Source organism: Megalobrama amblycephala, linkage group LG12 (assembly GCF_018812025.1).
Source record: "Megalobrama amblycephala isolate DHTTF-2021 linkage group LG12, ASM1881202v1, whole genome shotgun sequence".
NCBI lineage: Eukaryota > Metazoa > Chordata > Actinopteri > Cypriniformes > Xenocyprididae > Megalobrama > Megalobrama amblycephala.
The window spans coordinates 2,165,299-2,183,654 of NC_063055.1; the positions used below are offsets into that span (position 1 = coordinate 2,165,299).

The 18,356-nt window shown below is 36.3% G+C and overlaps 1 protein-coding gene across 1 annotated transcript in view; it reads left to right on the forward strand.

Moving 5' to 3' along the window:
* The window catches only part of ikbkb (inhibitor of nuclear factor kappa B kinase subunit beta), a 36,284-nt gene extending 20,618 nt beyond the window's left edge, over nucleotides 1–15,666 (forward strand). The window contains exons 10-22 of the mRNA XM_048209629.1: nucleotides 3,213–3,432; nucleotides 3,792–3,986; nucleotides 4,066–4,180; nucleotides 6,532–6,655; nucleotides 6,734–6,885; nucleotides 6,963–7,024; nucleotides 8,612–8,715; nucleotides 9,243–9,292; nucleotides 9,371–9,470; nucleotides 12,173–12,320; nucleotides 12,447–12,568; nucleotides 12,651–12,750; nucleotides 15,221–15,666. Of these exons, the coding sequence (XP_048065586.1) occupies nucleotides 3,213–3,432; nucleotides 3,792–3,986; nucleotides 4,066–4,180; nucleotides 6,532–6,655; nucleotides 6,734–6,885; nucleotides 6,963–7,024; nucleotides 8,612–8,715; nucleotides 9,243–9,292; nucleotides 9,371–9,470; nucleotides 12,173–12,320; nucleotides 12,447–12,568; nucleotides 12,651–12,750; nucleotides 15,221–15,268 (1,540 nt within the window). The 3' untranslated portion in view covers nucleotides 15,269–15,666. The remainder of the gene's footprint in view (nucleotides 1–3,212; nucleotides 3,433–3,791; nucleotides 3,987–4,065; nucleotides 4,181–6,531; nucleotides 6,656–6,733; nucleotides 6,886–6,962; nucleotides 7,025–8,611; nucleotides 8,716–9,242; nucleotides 9,293–9,370; nucleotides 9,471–12,172; nucleotides 12,321–12,446; nucleotides 12,569–12,650; nucleotides 12,751–15,220) is intronic.
* The last annotated feature ends 2,690 nt before the right edge of the window (nucleotides 15,667–18,356 follow it).

The following is an 18,356-nucleotide window of genomic DNA, read 5'->3' on the forward strand; positions in this document are numbered from 1 at the left end:
TGGATCTGTTATTAAGAATGTGAAATTTTGAGTTTTTCTGGATTTATTTATGATACATTTAATTCTGTATGTGTTCTGTAATGTGAAACAGAATATTTGGAGGGAAAGTAATGTAGGGCGACACTTTTATCCATCAGTATTTGATTGGATCATGAAAGTGGTCTGTGATATTATTAGTTAATTTTATTTCAACTCTCCTACTTGGTTACAACAACAGAAGATAATAATATTTTACAATTAAAGTTTTTTTTTTTTTTCTTCAGAACCCATACATTTATTGGTAACACTTTACAACAAGGTTAACTAATGCTACTTTATTGTAAAGTGTTACCCATTTATTAAACAAAGTGAAATCACAATTATTTATATAGTGCTTTATTATACAATACAGATTGCTTCAAAGCAGCTTCACAGTAATATACAGAAAAAAAACTGCATCAATGTGGCAAAGTTAGTCAATTTCAGGAATTAGTCATTTTTATAATTTCATTATTTTTTAATATTAGTATTTTAATAATATTAGCAGCTCTACAGTAGATATATAGGGTCCTATTTTAATGATCTAAGCACATGGTCTGAAGCGCATGGCGCAAGTGCACTTAGGGCGTGTCCGAATCCACTTTTGCTAGTTTAATGACGGAAAAAAATGGTCAGGGCACCAGGCGCAAGGTCCAAAAGGGTTGTACATAGTCTCTTAATGAGTCATGGGTGTGTTTTGGGTCTAACGTACAATAAACCAATCAGAGTGTCATCTCCCATTCCCTTTAAAAGAGAGGTGCGCTTGAACCATGTCGGATTGCTATTTACATGGCAGAATATAGACACCCCTTAACCTGACGAGTCGGTTTAAAAATGTGTGTATTGCCACGATTGGTCAAATAATTAGCCGATTTCATTCATCATTATATATTCTGATACATGCAATGACTATCCATTATGATATGTCATTTTTATCTTCATATGCGTATAGGCGCATATTACTAACGCGCTCTTTAAATCACAAAAAAATACTGCACCTTTGACTTGAGCAGGTTTTTGTTGGTCAATGGTGCAGTCGTTTTTAGTTGCCTCAAAATAGCAACACGCCAACAATGCACCTGAACAGATTGTTTTCAGACCAGCACACCCATGGGCGAACGGATGGGCACAAGTGCATTTGCTATTTAAACAACGTGGCTCTGGACGTGAAAATGATAACTGCGTCGGGCTGAAACTAGCAAAAAACATCTGGAGTTGCATTGTGTCAGGTGTATGATAGGGCCTATAGTGTTAAGTTAAATAATTCAGCGACAGTTATTCATTCAATAGTTTCAAGTACAGCTAAATTGATACATTTTATCATATTCAGAGGGAATATGTAGCTAGAGTGGTTAATCTAACTGCAAATAGGTAATTCTGATACATGCAATGACTATCCATTATGACATGTAGGCATTTTTATCTTCATATGCACACATTAATAATCTTTTACATTGTAATCATTTTATTTTTAATATTTGGCATGTTTGTGTGCTTCTGCGTGTCTCTGTGTGTGTAACAAGCAGAGTGTCGCACATTGTGCACCTGCCTATAGGCGCATATTACTAACGCGCTCTTTCAATCACAAAAAAATGACTTTAGAGCAGGTTTTTGTTGGTCAATGGTGCAGTCGTTTTTAATTGCCTCAAAATAGCAACACGCCAACAATGCACCTGAACAGATCGTCTTCAGACCAGCACACCCATGGGCGAACGAATGGGCACGAGTGCATTTGCTATTTAAACAACGTGGCTCTGGACGTGTAAATGATGACTGCGTCGGGCTGAAACTAGCAAAAAACACTTCTGTCGCACCTGGAGTTGCATTGTGACAGGTGTATGATAGGGCCTATAGTGTTAAGTTAAATTATTCAGTGACAATTATTAATTCAATAGTTTCAAGTACAGCTAAATTGATACATTTTATCATATTCAGAGGGAATATGTAGCTAGAGCAGTTAATCTAACTGCAAATAGGTAATTTTGATACATGCAATGACTATCCATTATGACATGTAGGCATTTTTATCTTCATATGCACACATTAATAATCTTTTACATTGTAATCATTTTATTTTTAATATCTGGCATGTTTGTGTGCTGCTGCACGTCTCTGTGTGTGTAACAAGCGGAGTGTCGCACATTGTGCACCAGCCTATAGGCGCATATTACTAACACGCTCTTTCAATCACAAAAAAATGACTTTAGAGCAGGTTTTTGTTGGTCAATGGTGCAGTCGTTTTTAATTGCCTCAAAATAGCAACACGCCAACAATGCACCTGAACAGATCGTCTTCAGACCAGCACACCCATGGGCGAACGAATGGGCACGAGTGCATTTGCTATTTAAACAACGTGGCTCTGGACGTGTAAATGATAACTGCGTCGGGCTGAAACTAGCAAAAAACACTTCTGTCGCACCTGGAGTTGCATTGTGACAGGTGTATGATAGGGCCTATAGTGTTAAGTTAAATTATTCAGTGACAATTATTAATTCAATAGTTTCAAGTACAGCTAAATTGATACATTTTATCATATTCAGAGGGAATATGTAGCTAGAGCGGTTAATCTAACTGCAAATAGGTAATTTTGATACATGCAATGACTATCCATTATGACATGTAGGCATTTTTATCTTCATATGCACACATTAATAATCTTTTACATTGTAATCATTTTATTTTTAATATCTGGCATGTTTGTGTGCTGCTGCGCGTCTCTGTGTATGTAACAAGCGGAGTGTCGCACATTGTGCACCTGCCTATAGGCGCATATTACTAACGCGCTCTTTAAATCACAAAAAAATACTGCGCCATTGACTTTAGAGCAGGTTTTTGTTGGTCAATGGCGCAGTTGTTTTCAATTGCCTCAAAATAGCAACACGCCAACAATGCACCTGAACAGATCGTTTTCAGACCAGCGCGCCCATGGGCGAACGGATGGGCACGAGTGCATTTGCTGTTTAAACAATGTGCCTCAGGACGTGAAAATGATAACTGCTTCGGGCTGAAACTAGCAAAAACACCTGGAGTTGCATTGTGCCGGGTGTATGATAGGGCCCACAGAGTTAAGTTAAATTATTCAGTGACAATTATTCATTCAATAGTTTCAAGTACAGCTAAATCGATAGATTTTACCACATTTAGAGGGAATATGTAGCTAGAGTGGTTAATCTAACTGTAAATATGTGTTTCAGACTGTTAGCTGGTAAGCTGGAGAGCTGGCTACAAATGATGCTGAGATGGTCACCAAAAGAGCGAGGCAAAGATTTAAGACAGCAGAGCAAAGACAGTCTGGAGGGGGTCAAAGATACGGAGGAGGACAGTAAAGAAACCAGTAGTACAGAGAGTGGCAAAGACTCTCCGAAAAGTTCCTGTTTCTGCTTTGATGAATTACGCCGTATTCTGAATCTAAAGGTAGGCTGAAGCTCTCGATGATGGAATGATCACAGCAGGGGCATCACTGGGGTTTCTGGGCACCCTGATTTAAGGGATAGTTCACCTGAAAATGAAAAATACCCCATGATTTACTCACCCTCAAGCCATTCAAGGTGTATATTTCTTCATTCAGATGAACACAATCAGAGAGATATTTTAAAATATCCTGGCTCTTCCAAGCATTGAATGTGGGTCTGTCTGCCAGAAGCTAGTTATTATAGTAAATAAAGTTTTAAATATGGATATTTTTGGATAAAATATGGATTAAATATGGATACACCCTTGGTTCACAGTATCGTATGTAAATATATCTCATGTGATCGTCTCTCTCTTCTCAGCTGGTCCACGTACTCAACATGACCTCGGCTGAAATATTCACCTACTCCGTGCAGCCGCAGGAAGACGTGGCGTCTCTGCAGGAGCGAATCGCACAGGACGCTCGCATTCCTCCAGCCAATCAGGAGCTGCTGCTGGAGGCGGGACTAGCCCTCGAGCCGCATAACAGCGTCATGCAGTGTGCGATCGATTATAGCGTATGTTTGAAAGCCTAATGTTTGAAATTCAATCCAATTGTGTTCACCCAGTTTAGCCTGATTGTGTTGTGTTTTTTAGTTGATGGACGCTCGGCGCACAGATGAGCCGCTTGTTTTCCTGTTTGACCGTTCGTGCTGCAGCTACGAGCCTCAGTTTACGCCACGTGTCCTTCCTGAGAACGTCCGATTCGTCCGTGAGTTACTGTCCATTTCTCAGTAGACTTCATCACTATATTGACACAAACTACATGTTATTCTTTTAACCCTCTGGAGTCTGAGGCTGATTTGGGGCCTGGAGAAGTTTTGACATGCCCTGACATTTGTGCTTTTTTCAGTTGTTCATAAACATATTAATGGAAAAAGTGTCATTACACTGTATTCAGCACAAACTAGGCTACAATAATATGTGAGAAACATGTATGTACATGTTTGTATTTTTGAAGGAATAACATTTATGCAAAAAACTTAAGTCACTGAAATAAGGCCAAAAAAATAATATTATATACGTGTTCACAAGACTTCTGGGTATTGGAGGTTGTAGACTAGAGTTTTTGCTTCAAAATTATGTAAAAATTATCCTTCCTACTCCTTCATATAAAACAATAGAGAGATTTAAATTTTCTAAAACATCTTTGGTCAAGAAACAGTATGCGTGGAGGCGTGAATCATCATGAATAATGGGTCATTTACACCTGAGAAGACAAAAGAATCACATAAAAGAGCTCTAATGAGTTGCATAATAATGAGCTCTTTCAGTCAGGTAGGCTGTGAAAAAACCCTCTGTGATCATGTCTCAAAGCTCATCATGTTGTAAATCAAATATACAGAAAAAACAGCAACACTGTGAAATATTATTACAATATAAAATAATGGTATTCTATTATATACTTTAAAATATAATGTATTTCTGTGATGCAAAGTGTTTGAACAGTTATGTTACCTCTATGGCATTTCATATAAGCTTTTAGCTTAAAAGCATACACATTTGGAGAAATATTGATGGATTCTCATATGTTTATGTCAATTTTCTATACAGAGGAGTAATATTTATTCAGGATTTATTGTCATTACTATGAGTGCTGGATACTGTGTTTTCAATTCATACTTGCAGCCGGAGGGCGCTCTGTACACTTTTAGTCCACAAATGCCTGCTAAAGAAGAAAAGGCAATCCAGGAACTAACTGAACTAACAGAGGCCAGAGATCGCTAACTATGGCTATTCAAAACACTTTTCAAGACAATAAATACACGATTGAGATGATGAATGCATGTATTGACTGAATTTGCGTCTGAATAGCGCTGGCTCCATGGGCGTGGCCACATCAGCAGATAATGAGCTGAATCACGGACCTCTGACATGGCTCTCTTTTCATACAGATTACATAAACAGAGAATGTTTGTTTTCGATTTGACTTACACGATTTAAAACCTGACATTTCAACGTTTTTTTAGACATAAGTCTAATTTTTTTGTCATTAGTATTCACTAAGTTACAGTTCATTTTCTGAGAACTATCAGATTGGACTTCCTTCAGAGGGAGACGAGAGATCACGCATCATGTTAGTTTTCTTTATTTTTCAAAAAGCACAACATTTAGTTTTTACTCTGAGTGAACACAAATAAAAGAAGATATTCCACAGATTAAAATGGTGTATAGCTCTTAATTGTATGTGCAACATTGACGGAGTATTTTGAGTCTCTTTCACACTGGTAAGAAAAAAACCGCGGTGGTCACGCCGGCGATACCCTCAGACCTCAGAGTGTTAAAAATAAGATTAATAACTTTTTTCCATATAACAAAAACCTTGAAAATGTTTAAAATAAACAAATGTTTCAAACATTAAAGTGCAGAAGAACTATAATAAAGAATATCGGTTCAGATATCGGTTTAAGTCCAGATTATGGATGCCCGATATATCGGTATAAATAAATACGTGCAATAATAAATAATAATAAATAAGTGCAATATTTGCAGTGCAAGTCTGTCATATAGGCTATAAAAAATTATAATGAGAACACTACTGTAAAAAAATGTTGTGAATTTAGAGTTATCGGCCGATATATCGGTTATCGGCTTTCAAATATAAAGAGTTATCGGCATCGGCCAAAATTTTCATATCGGTGCATCCCTACTTAAAATGTAAAAATGTTTTTAAGTATTAATAATCTGAACGGCTGTTTGAAAACATGTAAATACTGTTTGACTTCCTTTTTTTTTCTCAATGACAAGTGAGTTACAAACAGAAAGTTAACCGGGTTACCGATACAACTGCATTATTTCTGCCTTTCTATAAGCGCCACCTACTGTCAGAGAGTGAATTTGCATTTACATTCAGCTAAACTCTTGTTTCGCCATGCTTCTCGTCCGTGTTATGGTTGTTCACATCAAAGTGTGCATGCCTTTTTTAAGCAGCACACACGAAGGTTGATGGAAAAGAAGTTTGAAATAAGTTATCTAGAATAATTTACAGTATTTTAAAGTGGCCACTATACTGTGCATCACCAGTAATGTCTACACCTCACTAATCTGTCTTTTGTGATGTAGAGAACGAGCCCAAACGCTCGCTGCCCTACAGCTCCCAGAGACGCACGTGGGGTCAAGCGTGGCACACCATCCGCGCGCTGAAGGAAGACTGGCAGAGGCTGCAGCAAGGCCAGAAAGTCGCCATGTAAGACAGGAAGCGATCTGAAAGTGCTAACGCTGATGAGAGAGGCTGTAAATGACTCATTCACTCTCTCTGTTCCAGCATGAGTCTCCTCAGACATAACGGCACATTGTCCAAGCAGAAGAACGAGATGGTGTCGATGCACCAGAGGTTAAAAGCCACGCTGGAGTTTTTCAGCACTAGTCTGCACATCGACATCGACAAATACCAGGAGCAGAGAGCTACGGGGATCGGTATGACACACCTTCAGAATGAAATATTAGTGTAGCCAAACTGACACGTTGTTTTTAGCATTACTTATGTTTTCCAGCTTCTGAAAAGTTATTGAGTGTCTGGAGAGAGATGGAGCAAACCGCCCTCGACTGTGGACAGGTACATGCCTATTTGATGTTATATTTGTAGGGGTATGATGAGATCTTGTGCCACGAGATCTTGTGTTATTAAAATGTGATAATATTTCTCGTCGAGGTGAAAAGCTGTCTCGCGATTTGAGAGTCCATGAACCGCATTATTAGATAGTGTTTCTAAGGATGCACGATACATTAAAACAGTTTAAAAATCATAATATAGCATTAGTGCTATCATTTGTAAACCTACACTAACACTGGAGAATACATTAGTATGTTTCTAAATATGCAAACTGTTGTTCATCGCGATTTCAAAATAAAGGGTCTTTTTTTTGTCCAAAGGCCTTAATAATAATAAAAAACAAAGATATGACATCCAAAGTATGCAAGGCAGTACAACTAGATCTCTTTTATTGAATCCAAAAGGTTTTATTTATATTTTTCTACATATAAATGTATTTTAAAGATTTTGAAGTGTCAACAGGTCATTTGGTTTAACTGGACTCCAATACAGCCATTTCATTAGTGATTAAAATATCTTAAAATGTAATAAATGTATATATTTTTTATTCTGGCATGATTTTATGACCATATATCAACATAGTGCAAAATGGTATTAAAATTATGTGTAGAAGTTGTTGCTTTATGAGAAAGAATATCCGGAAAAATGAATTTCATTGATGTCATTCGGAGTAACCAATGTAAAGGGACCATTTTGGATCAAGTCATGTGGTCAATATCATGTGACGGAATGTGACATCATTCAGACACCTGCAAAGGACCACAAGGTCATGAAGAAAAGTAACTAACTCTCTAACTATTTGGAAAAATTCATGTTTTCTCTTGATCATACGCATGTCCCGAAACATCAGGTCATTCGGTGCAACCGCTATAAAACATGGAAAATGTTGTAATATTTTAAAAACTTGTACAAAATATAAAGTTTGATTGTCCTTTTGTTAGGTATCAGCCTGTTAGCATTGTTTGAAAATATCGTTGGTATAACCAAAAGTGTCATTCGGTTAAACTGAGATTTTGGTTAAACCGAATGACTTTTTTGGTGACAAATTTTGTAAAAAATGACAAAAGCAGTGTTAATTGATTATAAAAACCATATAATCTCATTGTTAACACTTAATAAAACTTCAGAATGAATTATGTTTTTTTTATACTTTTAAAATCGTATTCATCAATGACCCAACAACAGAAATTACCTGGCTGTTGGCGCCCTCTGCAGGTAATTGTTTTAATACATGTGCATTATAATACCATGCATATTACATTATGTATTATAACAGTGTTGTTCAATAAAACCATAAAATTACTTGCTTTTACTACTTTATTTAAGCCAATTATTATTGCCTTGTTATATATGCTATTGTTCTCTTAGGTCTATTTTTATTATTATTCCAGTCTAATAAAAGACTTTTTCCAGTCATATTTTGTCATTGAAGATTTCTTAAATATAGTGTTTCTTAAAAATCGCTCTTGTGAACCCAATATCGTGCGTCGACTCATGAGCTAAGTGTATCGTCACACACCCCTACATGTTTACTATCAGAGCGAATGTTTGTGTGGTTGTTTAGTGTTCTAATTTTTGTGTGTGCATCAGACAGAAGACGTGATTAAACTGGAGGAGGAGATGATGACCCTTCAAACTGATATCGTTGAACTCCAGAGACAGCCGTGGAGGAGTGGAGAGGCTTTAGAGACGCTGTAAACCAACACACACACTCATACCAGTCTCATGTAGTCATACTGATGACAATATGATTGGTGTGAGGCAGCCAGTATTATCAGTTTAAATGATGAATCATAAACGAAATATTAGTATTAATAATATCTGTATTAATATTAGTTTGAACAAATATTAGTATTATTATGACATTTAGGGGCATATACTTGAGATTACTATACAGATCTGGTTTACTCTGACAGATGCAATAATAATTTTTTCAGATGGAAGTGTTTATTCAGCCTTTAGACAAAAATCCCACCCAAAAATGTTTGCATATGTGTTTTTTGTTTTGTATCATATTTGATAAATCAGGCTTTTATGGCTCATATAGTAAGATATAGTGAAAATATGGAGCTCACACTTGAGAAGAAAAAAAACATTGTAGTCCGGTACATCATAAACATGACTTGTTTCCCATCAGACTGACGTAAACCTTTGTGTCTGACTCCCTAAAATACCATGAGTGTGTGAATGCACTCCCACTCACCTGTGTTGTGTTTTGCAGTGAGGTGAAGGCGATGGAGCTCTTCCGTAAACTGAGAGAGAAACCCAGAGGTAAGCTTCACCTTGAGTCGGCTCTGTCCGGATGAGCCGCTCCGTCATGTGATCTGAAAGTCTTTTTACTGTCTCCAGAGCAGCGCAGTAATGGCGACTGTCAGGAAGTGATCAAACTGGTGGTTCAAGCCATACAGTTCTACGAGAGGAAGTTACGGGACTTTTACACACACCTGAGGTCTGTTTCTGTGAGACATTAAATTAAAAGCTTATCTGCAGACACAACAATGAATAACACATTTGATTTGATTAAGTTATGCTTCCTACCTTTTGATTAAAGGGTTAGTTCACCAAAAAAAAGAAAAGAAAATAATGTCATTAATGACTCACCCTCATGCCGTTCCACACCCGTAAGACCTTCATTCATCTTCAGAACACAAATTGAGATATTTTTTGATGAAATCCGATGACTCAGTGAGGCCTGCATAGCCAGCAATGACATTTCCTCTCTCAAGATCCATTGATGTACTAAAAACATATTTAAATATTAATATTATAAAGCCACAAGAATATTTTTGGTGCACCAAAAAAACAAAAACACGACTTATTTAGTAATGGTCGATTTCAAAACACTGCTTTAGGAAGCTTCAGAGCGTTATGAATCAGTGTATCGAATCAGCAGTTTGGAGCGCCATAGTTATGTGATTTCAGCTGTTTGACACACGATCCGAATCATGATTCGACACACTGATTTATAACACTCCGAAGCTTCCTGAAGCAGTGTTTTGAAATCGACCATCACTATATAAGTCGTTATTTTGTTTTTTTGCCGCACCAAAAATATTCTCATGGCTTTATAATATTAATATTGAACCACTGTACTCACATGAACTGATTTAAATATGTTTTTAGTACATTAATAGATCTTGAGAGAGGAAATGTCCATTGCTGGCTATGCAGGCCTCACTGAGCCATCGGATTTCAACTAAAATATCTTAATTCTGAAGATGAACGGAGGTCTTACGGGTGTGGAACGACATGAGGGTGAGTAATAAATGACATTATTTTCATTTTTGGGTGAACTAACCCTTTAACTTCATGCTTTATGATTTCATCTAGGTAGTAGGGTTCTCAAAAGCACCTCTATTTTGGTACGAAGTCGACACTGGAATTGTAAATATACAAACTCAGTTTGGTATCATATAGATGGCTGCTTTCAAACTCTCCTCACTCTATGACAACTGACGAGCAGCAACGGTTTCCTTTTACATCGTGTTTTTTTGAAGCGGAGAACATTTTATCCAATCACAAACACGTCTGTTGAGCGCGAGAACGCAGTGGTCAATTAAAAACAAATACAAAAAACAAATAATTTCGATACGAAGTCGATAATATTGTAAAAATAATGCCTCAATTCGGTACCTGCTGGTAGAAGGCTGAGTTTAAACCGTCCGGCGCATATTTGTTTGTGCTCTGTGAAATGCGTTGACGGTTTCCATTTACATCGTGTTCTTTTGTTGTTTTGTTTTGTTTTAAATGGAGAACATTTTATTCAGAACGAAGTTGCCAATCAAACTGTCAAAAGCACTTATTTCGATACAAAGTCGATACTGAAATGGTAAAAAACTACCTCAATTCGGTACCCGTTGATAGATGGCTGATTTTAAATCCTCCCGCGCATATTTGTGCGCGCTCTTGTAAAGCGTCAACGGTTTCCATTTACATCTTGCCAATCAGAGGCGTTTAAGTTAGTCCGCGAATCATTTCATAACGACCAACGAAGTATAAACACGGTGTTAATAATAATTTATTCATTGTGCAATGTAAATATGAGATTGAATCTGAAATTGGGATGTTGTAGTGATGATAAGCCATAACATCCCACATGAAAATCTTCTTAAAGTGCCCATATTATGCTGTTTTTAAAGTCTCCTACAACAGATTTACACTCATCCAAGGTCAAAAACACTTTAATTTTCTCATAATATAAGCTGCAGCATCAGCTGTTTTCTGAAACGGTTTGTTGAAGATTCGGTCTCTCTAAACCCCGCCTTTCCGAGAGCGACCTCTGCTCTGATTGGTCAGATAGCCCAGTCTGTTGTGATAGATCTGAAACCAAATGGCCATTAGCATATCTGAAGTTGGGATGTTGTAGTGATAAGCCATAACATCCTACATGAAAATATACTATTGTAATTTATAGTAAATACTATAATGTTTTTGAACCATACTACTTGAATTAATTTGTTGTAGTAATTCTATAGTTGCTGTGGTAATAAAACACTAGAAATATAAATTATACTACAATACACTACAGTTTACTGTAGTAAAAACTAAAGTATACTACAGTATTTATTACAGTTTATCAGTTCACTTTGGTTAATACTACAGTATGCTGTAGCATTCATTAACAAATTGTTGTAAATACTATAATATATACAGTATACTACAATTTACTAGAGTATGGTTCAAAAACACTATAGTATTTACTATAAATTACTATAGTATTTATTTCATGTGGGATCGGACGGGACATAGTTAACAAAAAATAAAGAAAGAAAGAATCAAAGCATCTTAAAGGGATATTTCACCCCAAAACCCAAAAATCAATTAGTTTTAGGGTGAACTATCCCTTTAAGATGCTTTGAAGCAATCTGTATTGAATAAAACACTATGTTAAGTAAATGTGACTTGACTAGCTCCAGTTGTTTTTGATAGGAAGCTGAGGTTTTAAATTCTATTCATTGTGTATCTGTATCCAATTAGTATTTAATTTGGACCAGTTCCCTCTTTTGTGCCTTTTACTTGATCATTTCAACATGTTTTTGTGTGTTTTCTTCATATTGTCTTTGCTCTATCCTGTATACTGTCACTGTCAAACAATGACCTGTTCGTATAACACATAAAAATAAAGTTAAAATGGTATATGTGTGTGTGCAGTAAGACGATGGTGTGCCGTCAGAAAGTGCTGGAGCTGCTGCCGCGTGTGGAGGGGATGGTGAGCGCGATGGCCCGGAGCGAGAATCGACTGCTCCACCTGCAGGAGAAGAGACAGAAGGAGCTGTGGAACCTGCTCAAAGTCGCCTGTGTATGCATACTACTCATACTAGAGTATATTATGCAAACCATCTCTGCATACATGGAAAACCCAGATGGCCAAAATATACACAGATCACACTGCGCTGGATGCTTGATTTGAGTTTGTGTGTTTTAGAGTAAAGTTCGTAGTCCCGTGAGTGGCAGTCCAGATGGAGGACGGACTCCACCGGCCCCCGGACACCCGCTGATGTCTCACAGGCCGTCACATGCCAGCAGCTCGTCCGACGTACCGCAGACGTGAGTCCAGCGCCAGTGTCAGACACATTTGCATTCATTTGCATGTTTCCATCATGAGCGTTTGTCTCTTGTGTGTGTTCAGAGATGAGTCTCAGCTTGTGATTGAGGAGAGCAAGATGTTTGAGAACCGCCTGCAGAGTTTAGTGCAGGACACCATTCAGGAAACAGAGACCAGCATGCAGGTAATCAGTGGGCATGAAAATCTTCTTAAAGTGGCCGTATTATGCTATTTTAAAGTCTCCTACAACTAGGGTTGCAAAAGTCTGGTAATTTCCAAAGTTGGAAACTGTCCATGGGAATTCACGGGAATATACGGGAATTAACGGGAATATATGGGAATTAATGGGAATAAACAGGGAATTTGCAAAATTGCAGGTTAGCCTATAACAGGGCACTTGATTGTAGTTGAAAAAAAAAAAAACATCTTGCAGCATAATTGTGGTTAAAACAACCATATTTAATGCAATTTTAGTTGAATTTCTACCCTGCACATTCCTCAATCATAGTCACACATCACATGACTTACTGCAGGGCTATTGAGGCCACACCCCCTGCATGCACTGTGCATTCCTCCAGTCCATAACATGCACGTTTGATCAAAAATACAGTAATATTGTGAAACATAACTACAATTTAAAATAATGGGTTTTCTATTTTAATATACATAAAAATATAATTTATTTCTTTGATCAAAGCTGAATTTTCAGCATCATTACTCCAGTCTTCAGTGTCACATGATCCTTCAGAAATCATTCTGATATGATGATTTGATACTCAGTTATTATCAATGTTGGAAACAGTTGTGCTGCTTAATATTTTTTATAACCTGTGATACTTTTTTCAGGATTATTTGATGAATAAAAATTTAAAGAACAGCATTTATTTAAAATAGAAATCTTTTGTAACAATATACACTACTGTTCAAAATTTTTGGGTCGGTAATTTTTTTTCAATTTTGTTTTGAAAGAAATGAATACTTTTATTCAGCAAGGATGTGAAATTGATAATTGATAAGTGATATTATAGTGATATTGTTAGAAAAGATTTCTATTTTAAATAAATTCTGTTCTTTTTAACTTATTAATCAGTGAATCCTGAATCACAGGTTCCAAAAAAATATTAAGCAAAACAACTGTTTCCAACATTAATAATAACCGAGTATCAAATCGGCATATTAGAATGATTTCTGAAGGATCATGTGACACTGAAATAAACAACACATAACAATTGCTGCAATAAAAATATTTATTTTACATATTTACTAAATTAGAATTAATTGAATGCGAAAAATAAATAACTGTTATTTCATGTTATGACCAAACAAAATGTTTATATTTGTTTTTATATGATACATTTTATATAAATATTATACATTTATATAAATTTCCCAAAATTTCCAATTAATTCCCATAAATTCTCATAAATTCCCGTAAATTCCCATAAATTCCTGTTAAGTTTCAAAATTGGAATATTTCCAAAATTCCCCAGGTTAAGTTGGGTTAGGGTTAAACTTTCCGCCCCTTTGCAACCCTACCTACAACAGGTTTACATGCATCCAAGGTCAAAAACACTTTAATTTTCTCATAATATCCACTGTAGCATCAACTCTTTTCTCACAGTGCCTGAAACGGTTTGTTTGAAGATTCGGTCTCTCTAAACCCCGCCTTTCTGAGAGCCTCCTCTGCTCTGATTGGTCAGATAGCCCAGTCTGTTGTGATTGGTCTGAAACCAAATGGACATTAGCATATCTGAATTTCAGCTCTGGATCAGTGTTGCCAAGTCCACGGTTTTCCCGCGGAAGTGGACTCCTTTAACACTGTTGCTGCGGGTTGTTTTTCATGTCCACGGATCGAAGAGACCCAAAATAACATCATCGGTTTTACCGTATCAATCTCATCAAAGTGGAAAACAGAAAACAGCGTCTTCCTGACATGAACAACACAAACCAAACTCTACCAGTCTCAGATACAACTACAGTGTTTGAGGGCGGGGGAAAGCAGACACTGTTCAGCCAATGAACACAATATGCTGGCATTATGCAAATGAGTTACAAACCTACTCGTTTCAGGCCGTTTCTTTTGTTTGGGAGACAAAAACTCCATTTATCTGCACTTTAATCTTTGAAACTGCAGATTTTTACAAACTGCATGCATAATAGGGGAACTTTAAGAAATATAACTACTTGATTCATGTTGCTAATGAATTCCAAAATCAGCAAAAAGTAACAGTAATTGTTGACATTATCAATTATTGGTGTCACCTCTTGAGTACTCGAGCAAATCCCTAGTAATCATAATTATATTACTTTTTTTATTGACTAATTGCATAATAATTAATTTGAACAACCCAATAAATTAATAAAACATATTACAGTTTTTAAGATTTAAGTCAGAGGTCATCCTGATGTAAAGGTGTATTTATGATTAATTCTTTATAAAAATAATCATTCTTTAAACAAGTTTTGTTTTAAGATCAGTCTTAAGAAAGAAGATAACATTCTTATGAAGTAGTTTTGGAAAATGCAACATTTTTGTAACTGTTTACTATTAAGAAAATGGCAGTCCAGAGGAATTTTATTCTTTAAAAAGTTTTGTGAATCCGCCCCAGAATGAGATTACGCTGATCACTGACGTTTCTCTTGTTCTCTTTCAGATACTGAGAGAGTGGAAGTGGCTGAATGGAGGGCAGGATCTGGCTTGATGTCACGGTTATCTGCCAGTCAAACGGCTCATTACCTCAAAAAGCAAACAGAAATGATGCTCTACCGCCACCAACTGGAGTAAACGTGATACTGCAGGCAGTGTGTGCTGGCCAATTCACTCCTGTGAAATCACACTGGATGCCTTTCTTACTTTTAATAGGGTTATAAACCCTTAAAAACATTTTTTTTTAAAAAGATTTCTTAATCAAAATCTTGTATCAAAATACTTAACTATTTTCCAGCCTTTCTTCTATGCAAACTCCTCTTCACACGTGCCCATTGAATTGTGTACTGTGAATATTATCGGCTCTATGACATATTGCTTGTGCTGTTCCTCATTTGTAAGTCGCTTTGGATAAAAGTTTGCACTAAAGAGTAAATGCAAACATAAATCTGTCCTAGTTCGTCATTACCTCCCTGTGACTAGATGGACTGATCACTCAAGTAGGTGTAAATGATGTTTAAATGTGGTCGTTTGTTATTAATCTTGTCCAGATGAGTGTGTGAACTCAAGCCCTGAGTTTTTTTACGCGTTCGCTAGAGTACACGCACAGCCTTGAAAAGTATACTTCATTTGACTCGTACGCGTATGCGTGCGTTCGACGCATGCGCAGTTTTGAGCAATCTCGCCACGAGCTACAACCCATGTATACATCTTTGAATTCTTTCATGCTAGAGTTGTTAAAATGAAGGTACTTTCTAACCTCTTCAGACAATCTCTCGTCTATCCATTGTCACTGTCTGTTCTGTTTATGCAGTTTTTCTTTGACTGCCTTGTGAATCGATGCCTCCAGGCCACCTTGTGAATAAACTAAATAATGCAAGCAAACAAACAGAAAAAAGTGCATGTGCGACCTGCGCGTAGAAGTATGCGCGGTTACAAAAATCCGACGGGTACTCTTCTGATTGATAAATTCGCATCACGCGCACTGTACGCTGACCCTTGCGTATGCGTAAAAAGTTAACTTTGGGCTTTATGAAATATGCAAAGTACATCTTCAGTTGAGGAAGTTATTTTTATATGCTGACAAAAACAATTGTAATATTTTTTTATTTTAAAGTTAGTTTGGTCCCACTTTATATTAAGTGGCCTCAACTACTATGTACTTACATCAAAAAATAAGTACAATGTACTTATTGGGTTCATATTGAATTGCAAAACACTTTTGCTGCTATTGAGGTGGGATACGGGTAAGGTTAGGGAAAGCTTTGGTGGTATGGGTAGGTTTAAGGGTTAAGGGATAGGTCAAGAGTGTAATTATAAATGTAATTACAGAGATTAATTACAGATGTAATTACATGCAGGTGTTTTTAAAATATAACTACAATGTAAAAACATGTATGTACACAATAAGTGCATTGTATCAAATGAGTAATTTAAATGTAAGTACATATTAGTTAAGGCCACTTAATATAAAGTGGGTCCGTTAGTTTTTTTTTTTCATTTTTATTTGTCTGTATAGTTTTTATTCATTTCAATTTTAGTTTGTTATTTTAGTACATCAAGTTAAACTAAATAAAAATGAGAAATGTAGCTGAAATAAAATGTTTATATTTTTTAATTTTATTTTTTTCAGTTAGTCTATTTTATGATTTTGGTTTTAGTTTACTTTACTTACGGAGCCCCGGACATGACATGCAGGAAAAAAAATAGGCTAAATCATGCACACAATTTACTAATTCATGTGCACAAATTAGTAAATCAAGGGATCGAAATAGTAAATCGTGTGCATAAATTAGTAAATCGAGGGATCAAAATAGTAAATCGTGTGCACAAATTAGTAAATCGAGGGATCGAAATAGTAAATCGTGTGCACAAATTAGTAAATCGAGGGATCGAAATAGTAAATCGTGTGCACTAATTAGTAAATCGAGGGATCGAAATAGTAAATCGTGTGCACTAATTAGTAAATCGAGGGATCGAAATAGTAAATCGTGTGCACAAATTAGTAAATCGAGGGATCAAAATAGTAAATCGTGTGCACAAATTAGTAAATCGAGGGATCGAAATAGTAAATCGTGTGCACAAATTAGTAAATCGAGGGATCGAAATAGTAAATCGTGTGCACTAATTAGTAAATCGAGGGATCGAAATAGTAAATCGTGTGCACTAATTAGTAAATCGAGGGATCGAAATAGTAATCGTGTGCACTAATTAGTGAATCGAGGGATCGAAATAGTAAATCATGTGCACTAATTAGTAAATCGAGAGATCGAAATAGTAAATCATGTGCACTAATTAGTGAATCGAGGGATCGAAATAGTAAATCATGTGCACTAATTAGTAAATCGAGAGATCGAAATAGTAAATCATGTGCACTAATTAGTAAATCGAGGGATCGAAATAGTAAATCGTGTGCACAAATTAGTAAATCGAGGGATCGAAATAGTAAATCGTGCGCACGAATTAATAAATCGAGGGATCGAAATAGTAAATCGTGTGCACAAATTAGTAAATCGAGGGATCGAAATAGTAAATCGTGTGCACTAATTAGTGAATCGAGGGATCGAAATAGTAAATCGTGTGCACAAATTAGTAAATCGAGGGATCGAAATAGTAAATCGTGTGCACTAATTAGTAAATCGAGGGATCGAAATAGTAAATCGTGTGCACTAATTAGTAAATCGAGGGATCGAAATAGTAAATCGTGTGCATAAATTAGTAAATCGAGGGATCGAAATAGTAAAACGTGTGCACGAATTAGTAAATCGAGGGATCGAAATAGTAAATCGTGTGCACAAATTAGTAAATCGAGGGATCGAAATAGTAAATCGTGTGCACAAATTAGTAAATCGAGGGATCGAAATAGTAAAACGTGCGCACGAATTAATAAATCGAGGGATCGAAATAGTAAATCGTGTGCACTAATTAGTAAATCGAGGGATCGAAATAGTAAATCGTGTGCACTAATTAGTAAATCGAGGGATCGAAATAGTAAATCGTGTGCACAAATTAGTAAATCGAGGGATCAAAATAGTAAATCGTGTGCACAAATTAGTAAATCGAGGGATCGAAATAGTAAATCGTGTGCACAAATTAGTAAATCGAGGGATCGAAATAGTAAATCGTGTGCACTAATTAGTAAA